At 44.4% G+C, this 11,152-nt stretch overlaps 1 protein-coding gene across 1 annotated transcript in view; it reads right to left on the reverse strand.

Annotated features, from left to right (window-relative positions):
* Nucleotides 1-4,500, reverse strand: part of LOC122927685 (very long-chain acyl-CoA synthetase-like) — an 84,254-nt gene extending 79,754 nt beyond the window's left edge. The window contains exon 1 of the mRNA XM_044279771.1: nt 3,926-4,500. Within this exon, the coding sequence (XP_044135706.1) occupies nt 3,926-4,415 (490 nt within the window). The 5' untranslated portion in view covers nt 4,416-4,500. The remainder of the gene's footprint in view (nt 1-3,925) is intronic.
* Nucleotides 4,501-11,152: the final 6,652 nt, after the last annotated feature.

The following is an 11,152-nucleotide window of genomic DNA, read 5'->3' on the forward strand; positions in this document are numbered from 1 at the left end:
AACGAAAACCCCTCCCGCAACAAATTGCAGCCCTCTTATTCGGGTACCTATCAAGGTACGGTTCTATCCTTTCCAGACGAATCGGTGTCTCCCCCTTTTCTATTAACATCACCCCCTTTTTGCCTGCTTCCCCTGAAACACAGTGTGGCTCCGTGGGACCCACCACAAGTGGAGCACTCGTGCTTAAACTTACACTTGGCTCCAATTTTACACCCCCCTTCATTGAACAGGAAGCACAATCCCCTTACAGACAGCGCCGCTAAACTGGATTGTCAACCGCCCCATGATTTACTCTGAAAGGACTGACCGGATCTAACTGGCACCGTCACCTTCAACCATTGTGATCTCAACTAATATTGGGGCGTACTGCCTTCTGCTGCCTAAACTGCTCATCGTAACGCAGCCATGCTAGTCCCCCATACACCCGATAAGCTTCCCCGATAGCATCCAGAAAACAAAAAAGTACCGAGCAACACTCCGGCGATTGTTTTCCCGATCACACATGCTAATATCGCCAACGCCCACAACCAGTTCGGGAACGTACGTGGTATTAACCGATATCTAAGTTTTTCTTTGTCCTCTTTCCTACCCTCATCCTTCCTAGTTCTATCCAAATTAAACCTTTCCAAGGAGAGAAGGGAAAATATATCCTCATACTCCCCTTTCCAAATCTGCTCCCTCACCTCCTGTTTCAAATGCGCCCCCAATGGGCCCTCAAAACAAACATAGACTTCTCCTTTTGCATTATCATCCTCCTCCTCCCCGGAACCACCCGCCTGAGTTTGGACCGACGCCATGTTACCACGAAAACCTAAAATGGCCGCACCTGAACCCCCAGCTCTGCTAGGGCTCCCCGCCATACCCCATGGCCAGTTGTGTGTTATTCCCTCATTATCCCAATTACAATGAGCAGATAAAAGGTTCAAAGTTAATTTCAAATGTGCTATTTGCATTTGGAATCTGTTTCTGTCAACTCTCAAGATGAGATTCAAAGAGCTGTCACTATCAGTGAAGCAAGCCATCATTAGGCTGAAAAAACACAACAAACCCATCAGAGAGATAGCATAAACTTTAGGTGTGGCAAAAACAACTGTTTGGAACATTCTTAAAAAGAAGGAAGGCACTGGTGAACTCAGCAACACCAAAAGACCGGGAAGACCACGGAAAACAACTGCGGTGGATGACCGAAGAATTCTTTCCCTGGTGAAGAAAACACCCTTCACAACAGTTGGCGAGATCAAGAACACTCTCCAGGAGGTAGGTGTATGTGTGTCAAAGTCAACAATCAAGAGGAGACTTCACCAGAGTGAATACAAAGGGTTCACCACGAGATGTAAACCATTGGTGAACCTTCAAAACAGGAAGGCCAGATTAGAGTTTGCCAAACAACATCTAAAAAAGCATTCACAGTTCTGGAACAACATCCTATGGACAGATGAGACCAAGACCAAGATCAACTTGTACCAGAGTAATGGGAAGAGAAGAGTATGGAGAAGAAAAAGAACTGCTCATGATCCTAAGCATACCACCTCATCAGTGAAGCATGGTGGTGGTAGTGTAATGGCGTGGGCATGTATGGCTGCCAATGGAACTGGTTTTCTTGTATTTATTGATGATGTGACTGCTGACAAAAGCAGCAGGATGAATTCTGAAGTGTTTCGGGCAATATTATCTGCTCATATTCCGCCAAATGCTTCAGAACTCATTGGACGGGGCTTTACACTACACTACAGATGGACAATGACCCAAAGCATACTGCAAAAGCAACAAAAGAGTTTTTTTTAAGGGAAAGAAGTGGAATGTTTTGCAATGGCCAAGTCCATCACCTGACCTGAATCCGATTGAGCATGCATTTCACTTGCTGATGACAAAACTAAAGGGAAAATGCCCCAAGAACAAGCAGGAACTGAAGACAATTGCAGTAGAGGCCTGGCAGAGCATCACCAGGGATGAAACCCAGAGTCTGGTGATGTCTATGTGTTCCAGACTTCAGGCTGTAAATGACTGCAAAGGATTTGCAGCCAAGTATTAAAAAATGAAAATTTGAGTTCTGATTATTTTTGTGCCCCATTACTTTTGGTCCCTTAACAAGTTGGAGGCACATATGCAAACTGTTATAATTCCTACACCGTTCACCTGATTTGGATGTAAATACCCTCAAATTAAAGCTGACAGTCTGCAGTTAAAGCACATCTTGCTCGTTTCATTTCAAATCCATTGTGATGGTGTCTAGAGCCAAAAATGTTAGAATTTTGTCGATGGCATCTTCGCTCACTGCCTCAACTGCCTCAGGGGAGGAGGAGCCTACCAACTCCTGCTGCAAAGAAGACGAGGGCCTGCCGCCTCCATCCACGTGGCCTGCGGCAGGCCCATTTCCACCATCATGGCATTCCCACCGAGGGGCCCCTTCTTCACTCCGTCCTGGAAGGGGCCCACCGTACCTGCTCCTGTTTCCCAGTTGCGGTTCACTGCTGACTGGGGAGACATGGCAAGGCCTCCCCCCAGGCTCTGACAACTGTCTGGATTCCACCCACTCCTGGGCGCTCAGGCTTTGGCTTTACCTGCCGCCCGCAGGCGTGAAGGGTCCTGTGAAGGGCTCCGTCTGCAGTGCTGAGCCAGAGGGGGGGTATAGTTCCGGGCTAAGGAGCGCCGGGAGGCGGGCCAGCTGTGGCCATAATGAAGAAGGCTGAGGCGAAGTAGGCGCCTCAGTCGCCCCCCTAAGTAACTGCTGCACCTGCCAGTTCCACGAACCGCTGCTTCTGCCCTCAACTCTCCCAGCACAGCATCCAGCTGCTCCATTGCTTTAAGTAACGCTTACACTATCGCACAGCTCTCGATTTTTTCACACCAAAATGTCCCCTTTCTTCCCCAAACCTGCCTATTTAAAGAGGACAAGCATCTGTCTGCTTGCTACATATACACTGTGCCTATGGTAAATGCTGTGCTGTTTATTACAACAGCGCTTGTCAGCAGGCAGCTGGGTTTGCCCCCGACTAGTATAAGCAGACAGGCAAGGGGCCCACCGAGGATTTCACTGGCTCCCCAGTGGGCAAGTCCGAGCCTGCCTCTGTGTCAACCTACCCTTAAAGGGGTTATCCAATTTCCCAAACTGCCCCCCCATGTGCCGTGCCCCTCAGAGGGAATATACTTACCCCGCTCCCGGTGCCCGCACTGCCGCTGCTGCTTCTCCCTGTACACGGATGAAAACATCCGGTGTCGGGTGGGAGAAGCCAATGTCAGGAGGGGACAGGGATGAGCCTCCCTAGCATCGTGGGTGACACTAAAGAGGCTCATTAATTTTTGTTTATTAGCGCATTGCACTCATTATGAGCTAGAAATCATTTTTTCAATTGGTCTTTATTAAAAATATGGAGTCCTTTTCTCTGTACAGAGCTGAGATGCTTTACTAGCGGGATCTCTCTGCTCTGTCAGATAGCTAGCTTACGGCTCCTTATCTCTGATCTTAGACCTTATAAACACTCATGAAATCTCAATCATTATCTTACTGATAAGAATGTGTGTCGGTGAAGGTGAAGGCTGTAGGTTACGCACTAAGCATTTAAGAAAAAAAACTTTCGTTTTCTACCAGAAGGGAGCAGAAAAAATGACAATATTTTGTAATCAGGATTGTCTTGTGATTACATAGGGGCTGCCAGCGATCATAAAGCACATTACTAAAGACAATCTCTGACTTCTATATGACACCCTAGGGACTGGATCAGTGTTTGTTTCCATGCCGTTTATGAACAGTAATAATTAACCCTTTCTTTATAATCTCATATGCATTTCTTTGCATACATCTACTACACATAGGCAACTACAGCACTAAATAATATTTAGAAGCCAAATGTATAACTGTACGCATGCAATTGCTACCAATCTTATTAAATATCGCGGATTACGCTCTGTATTGGGGTCCTCTTACCTGGAGCAGCAATTAGCACTTTTGCCCCGCAGCACTTGAAGCAATGCAGAAAGGATTTAGAACGGATATTGTAGTTCATACAAGCCATTGGGCATCCTAATTTGGCTAGTCCCAGCCAAAGCCAGATATATGCAGGCTCGTTGCCCAGGAAGATGGCGACACAATCACCTTTTTTCAGTTTCGCATAGTGACTCAAAGCCCACGCTGCTTGGTTGCTTTTCAGATCTATCTCCTTGTAGGTATATGACTGGTCTTGATACAGAATAAAGGTCTGGTTTGGTCTTATGGACACCTGTTTCGCAAACAAGTCCAACAGGCCAAAAGAGGGGCAGCGTTTAACTGCTCGTTCGATCTGCCGCATATAGCCAATAGCTCGATAAAAAAACCTGAGGTCCTGCCACAGGTAAGGGAGGAATATCCGTTTCAACATCCATAGGAGCGGTATCCCAATCAGAGCTTTCTTCACGATAGGCATCCTGTAGAACTGCATAGTGTGAGCCTTACTGAATGTCACAGCCTGGTTACGAACAATGAAGCAGGGGAGGTGTGCGCTTAGAATTAGCAAGCAGCACAAAGACTATCCTGTACTATGGACTCTGAATAGATTGCATTTCATACCTTTAACCTTATAACTACCATGGTAGCTCGTCTCCATAACTAAAGGAATGTCATAGGTTCCCTTCACAGAAGTTACCTGTGTTGACGCTATTATTTTCGGGGAGATAAAACTAAATCCTATAGGTACATGACATTCCAGGACAGCATAGCCTACAGTGTATGTCCCCTCCACTTTGCTATCCCTTGTAGGAAAGAACAGTGCATCGACCCACAAGTAGCTGAATAGGCTACTATGATATGGTTGGATATGATTAAAAGGGGTATTCCATTTTCAGACATTTAAAGGGTTTTCCCCGTTAATAACACTGAGCACCTACCCACAGGCTGATAAATGTATGATTGTTGGGGGAGCAACTGCTGGGACCCCCACTGATCACTGGAATGAGGAGATAGCCAAGTGTTGTACTCCCTTAGAAGTGAATAGAGAGATAGTCTCACATGTAAATCATCACTCCATTCTTACAAGGGACTTGGGGACCCTCTATTGTGATTAGTGGTCAGATCCCCAATGATCATACATTGATCACCCATGCCAAGGGTGGATTGGTCATAGATAGGGATGAGCGAATCGACTTTGGATGAAACATCCGAAGTCTATTTGCATAAAACTTTGTTCTAATACTGTACGGAGCAGGAGCAGCAGAGACAAGGAGCACTAACATGATTGATAACGCTCCGTGCATCTCTGTGACCTTTTTACTACAAAATACCCGCACGGGATCCGCTCTTGTGAAAGAGCCCTTAGGGATGTGCGACCTGTGAGACATGTCGCTCTCTGACCGCGAAGGGCTGGGGCACAGCTGGTCGACACTCAGCTAGCTACAGAGGGCACACTGTCAGTAAAAGTGATGGGCAACCTCTGGCATCACTTTTACTGACAGTCTGATCTTTGGCTGTTTGGCTTTGGATCCTTCACATGCTTGTGGCATCCTTTCGATGTCCAGTCCCAGCATCTTACAAAATAGGACCCATAGTCTTTGGCTATATAGATATATGCTAGGTTTCTTGCGATTTACAAAATTGCAGCGAAACTGGCTACAATTTGCCTAGAATCATGTTGTTTACGATGTAGTTCTTCGTAAATTGCTGTAAAACTATGTTTTTTATTTAATTTGGCATAAATTGCAGCAAAAGATACGCTAGAATGAATGAAGAACCTTAAAGGGTTTCTACCACTTCGGTGTCACATATTTAGCTGTCAGACACTAGCGATCCGCTAGTGTCTGCTCTGGCCCAACCATCCTAATATAATTGCTTTTGGGGCAGCCGTTTTGCTAAAAAAAGAACTTGTATTAATATGCTAATGAGCCTCTAGGTGCTATGGGGGCGTCATTAGCACCTAGAGGCTCCGTCTACCTTCAGAAACGCGCCCAGCGCGTCCCTCCAGCCCGCCCATCTCTTCCTGAATGCGATCCTCCTTGTGAGCGCCTGTATTCGGCGCATGCGCAGTGAATGTCTGACAGCTTCCCTGCTCAGACATCTCCACTGCGCCTGTTCCTCGGAGCACTATGGCGTCATCGCGCAGGCGCAGTGGAGATGTCTCAGCAAGGAAGCGGTCAGACATTCACTGCGCATGCGCAGAATACATACGCTCACAAGGAGGATCGCATTCAGGAAGAGATGGGCGGGCTGGAGGGACGCGCTGGGCGGCGGCAGTTTCTGTAGACGGAGCCTCTAGGTGCTAATGACGCCCCCATAGCACCTAGAGGCTCATTAGCATATTAATAAAAGTTCTTTTTTTAGCAAAACGGCTGCCCCAAAAGCAATTATATTAAGGATGGTTGGGCAGAGCAGACACTAGCGGATCGCTAGTGTCTGACAGCTAAATATGTGACACCTAAGTGGTAGAAACCCTTTAAATGACATATTAGTCACATGTCAAAGGTCCAGCACCAGATACAGCAGAGGAGGAGGACTGTGAGTAATATGTTGTGTAATGTCTGTGTGTTAGGGATATGTGTTCTGAAATAATCTTTTTTGGATTGATTTTTTGTCAGGTCTTGAGGGGATTTGCACTTTTACTAGAGTCATGCTCAGAGTTACATTTTACCTCGATTTGACCAGCAAGAATACTCTCACTCTACTTTAACATAACTGGGTAAATACTCAGGTCAGTGGTGATGGGAAGAGCAGACCAGCTCTATTAAAGACAGCGAGACTAATAAAGATATCTGAGTGCCATTCTCTGCAGAGACAAGTGTAACATGTTACCAAACTCTTTCTCCCCACTACAACATGTTAGGTGTATGTAAATTGTCATCTTGTGTAATTATATTGTCATTACTGTCATTTTATGTATTTCTAGGCCTGTTTTATACTTTTGATGTAATTTCCATGTACACCAGCAGGTGGCAGCAGTATGTAGCAGGACCATAGCCAGTTTATTATTGCTAGACTGGAATAGTTCATTCCAGTTTTAGCCCCCCCCCTGTGAGCAGAAGTGGGCTGGTCCCATGTCCTGTCTCGTGGGGAAGAGAAGGAAGTTCAAGTTTAGTGTACCAGCCACCCCGACTAGGGGAAGGCTGTGTGTTAGTAGGAGCTCCCAGAAAACAGGGATCCCAAGACAGGATCGAACCTCGGTTGAGGCCAAAGATCACTCTTCCCAGTCCGAGCCCAGCAGCCTCAACTGTGGACAAGCAAGCAGCACCTCCAGAACTATAGATCTCCAGGAAGAACCATTCCCTGCGAGCAGTACTGTGAGTACATATCCAGAATTCAGGAGAAGCCAAATTCCTCCTCAGCTAGTCAGGCCCATAACAAGCAGAAGATGGACAGAGCAGAAGATAGATACCTGCCAGATTCTCCAGGCATATGATCAGAAGCAGAAGAGATATTGATCCCTGCCACATATTGCCAATACCTGCTGGGACCCAAGACTATTGCTGTTACTCGTATGGATTTATGCTGGATCCAGTAAAGACAAGTTGGATCATATCACCAGTCTGGATCTCATTTCTTGCTACCAAAGTTCCTCAGTTATTCCTACTAGCAAAGCACTCATTTTATTGCAAGTGAGCCAGGATCCAGGAGTCCAGCCGTACCCAGGTAGGAGACACCGTTGACATTACACAGAGACACTATCCCCACTCTGGCATTCCTCACCTGGTACGTGAATTATTACATCTTAAAGGGCCCTGCAACCGTACCCTGCGCACATTGCAATTGGCGTCACAAACCACTTATAGACTTATACACATCTATCCTGACCCACTGCATATTTGGCCACTGCACCAGTGTCCTGCTCATTGCACAAGCCATGGCCAGGAGAAGTTATCATGGTGATATGGCCCACATACAGAAGAAAAAAGAGTAACTCCAATTATTACTATCAATTCATTAATATCACCTGGCCCCAGTAATAGTAATGCCCCCCTGTAATAATAATGCCCCCGTTAGTGCTCCCCAGTAATAGTAATTCCCCATTAGTGCCCCTTTGTAATAGTAGTGCCCCCCATTAGTGCCTCCCAGTAAAAGTAATGTCACCGTCACTTTTCTGTGCAAAAAAACCCCAAAACCTCACCTCCTCCATATGATTGCACCACGATGAACACTCACTGCTCACTGGAAACTCAGGACAGGACCTGTGCTCCAGCGTTGTGACGTCTCTCAGGTCCTGTCCTGCATTATCCAGTCAACAGCTGGTGTTCACCACGGTGCGAGCAAATGGATGAGGCGAGACCTCACAAAATAGTTATTACTTTACATTTCCCATATGGCTACTTTATGTTGGCATCATTTTGTAAATGTAATTTTATTTTTTTATTAGAAGGCTTAGAATTTTAGAAGCAATTCTTAAAATTTTTAAGAAAATTTCCAAAACCCACTCTTTTTAAGGACCAGTTCAGTTATTAAGTCACTTTGTGGGGCTTACATAGTGGAAACCACCATAAATGCCCTGATTTTAGAAATTACTCCTCTCAAGTTATTCAAAACTGATTTTACAAACTTTGTTAACCTTTTATGTGTTCCACAACAATTAAAATAGAGAGGAAATTTCTAAATTTCACTTTTTTTTGCATATTTTCAATTTTAATCTATTTTTCTGCAACAAAGCAAGGGTTAACAGCCAAACTAAACTCAATATTTATTACCCTGATTCTGCAGTTTACAGAAACACCCCACATGTGGTCATAAACCCCTGTATGGGCACACGGCAGGGCGCAGACGGAAAGGAGCGCCATATGGTTTTTGGAGGTCATATTTTGCTGGACTGAATTTTAGGCACCATGTCACATTTGAAGCCCACCTATGCACCCCTACAGTTGAAACTACGAAAAAGTGACCCCATTTGGAAACCTCGGGATAAGGTGACAGTTTTATTGGTACTATTTTGTGATGCATATGATTTTTGATCGCTCAATGTTACGTTTTTTGTGAGGCAAGGTAACCAAACTGCTGTTTTCGTGTTCACCTGACAGGTTGTGCTATTTTTATAGAGCAAGTCGTTATGGACACGTTGATACCAAATATGTCTTTTTTATGGTTTCAGTTTACATAATAAAGCATTTTTGAAAAGAAATCATGTTTTGTGTCTCCATTTTATGAAAGCCATTTATTTTTATTTTTTGGGTGATTGTCTAATGTAGGGGATAATATTTTGCGGGATGAGATGATGGTTTGAGTGGTACTATTTTGGTCTATATTGGACTTTTTGGTCACTTTGAATTATGCTTTTTTTATGTTAGGGACGTGGCAATACCTATTATGTCTATTTTTCTTATTTTATTTAGTTTTTTCACATTAAAAGCATTTTTTGTGTCTATTTTCTGAAAGCCATATTTATTTTTATTTTATACAGTTTGATTGGTACTAATTTGGGGTACATATGACATTTTAAATCACTTTTTATACAATTTTTTGGGAAGTGAGGTGGGAAAAATTGCACTGTATAGTGCACTGCAGTGTATTTTCATTTACACTAAGGACCCTGTCAGACTTAGATACCATGGCAAGCCTGGATGCCTGTGTTATCTCTCTGGTTGCCATGGTAACCATGGTCAGCCACAGCAGACACTTTTATGAGCTGTTAATGACCAGGGAATGCAAACTTGGTTTGATGGCATGTAAGGGTTAAGGCAGGAGGAGACATAGTCCTGAAGCATCAACCAAATAACATTATTTACACTGCACAGGAGGGCACAAATATGTATACATTGCATAACAGATTCAGTCTAACAGGCCTTACAGACACAGGGGGAAACATTCACAGTACAGTATATAGTGTCACTATTAATTATATAGAGTCCTGATCAATGAAGGCCATTAAACAATCCTTATACAGTAAGTCCATAATAGTCCAATTAGTTACAATGAGGACCTCCCTGGTATAGAAGCAATGTTAGGCTATACAAGCGGATGGTGGTTCCTGTTTGGCATCACCGTCCTCTGGCAGCTAACTGTGGTATCCTATGGGCAGACTCCTCTCCTCACATGTTCCACTGCAGCCTTCCAGCTCATGCAACCATCTCACTACTACCAAAGAGCCCACTGCCATTCATTCCAGCCAGAGGCCATATACAGTATATATAAGTGCATAAATTAAGTAAATATGTCAGGCCTAGTCTGCAGCACGGTTGACAACCGAAATGTGTTTTTTTTTTTCTTTCTGGACAATTTATAAAAAAATCACAGACAGACAACATTTTTTACAGACAAATTTGAAAACCATAACTATAAAGATTATAAGTCATGTCTATAGGTCAGATAATACTGAATACATTATCAGCATTTAGTGTGAGGTAAAAAATGATGTACCACCAGCCAAAAAAATATAATCATGTACACTGGAAAAAAGGGGGTCATGTATCAAGCTGAAATATGCCTAAATTAGGTGTATTTAAAGCGCAGATTGCAGCTCAACAGTTACTTGTGCAGCAATCTGTGACTTTTTCCCGCTCGCACCAGGTCTAAATAAGTGGGAGTGGTGTAAGCGGAGAAAAGGTCTAAATGTAAGACAGCTAGGAAGGTCTAAATGTAAGACAGCTAGGAAGGTCTAAATGTAAGACAGCTAGGAAGGTCTAAATGTAAGACAGCTAGGAAGGTCTAAATGTAAGACAGCTAGGAAGGTCTAAATGTAAGACAGCTAGGAAGGTCTAAATGTAAGACAGCTAGGAAGCTGTCTTTCATTTAGAACTGGTGGAGGATCAGCCAAAGTTATGAAGATGCCTGTGCCTCTTCATAGGGCTTTATTAAGACCAGCATCTAAAATGCCAGTCTTAATAAATGACCACCAAAGTTTCCTATTATTACAGACTGTCAAGGAATTTCTGGACGGTTGGCAACCTTGGTCTGCAGTCTGCTTCTGGGCCTGACTGTGGCACAATCCTTGGTGCTCCTGTGCCATTTTCACATACCACCACCTGTAGGCCACCTTATCATCTGCAGCCTTACTTGCTCAATTGTGACCATCTCTCTTTCCTCCTCAGGGACCTCTCCGCTTCTTGCTCCCTAGCTCTGGAGCAGGCTCTTTTATCTCCTTGTTGCAGCAACCACTACAGCAGGGCCTCCAGCAGCGTGATGCTCCCTCTTGGGCATTTGCCTCACAGAAAAAAGGTTGCTTCAGCTCTTATATCTAGGATCCTTCCTTCTACTCACATCAGAAGCATACCT

The sequence above is a fragment of the Bufo gargarizans genome, chromosome 2 (genome assembly GCF_014858855.1).
Source record: "Bufo gargarizans isolate SCDJY-AF-19 chromosome 2, ASM1485885v1, whole genome shotgun sequence".
In the NCBI taxonomy this organism is placed as follows: Eukaryota; Metazoa; Chordata; class Amphibia; order Anura; family Bufonidae; genus Bufo; species Bufo gargarizans.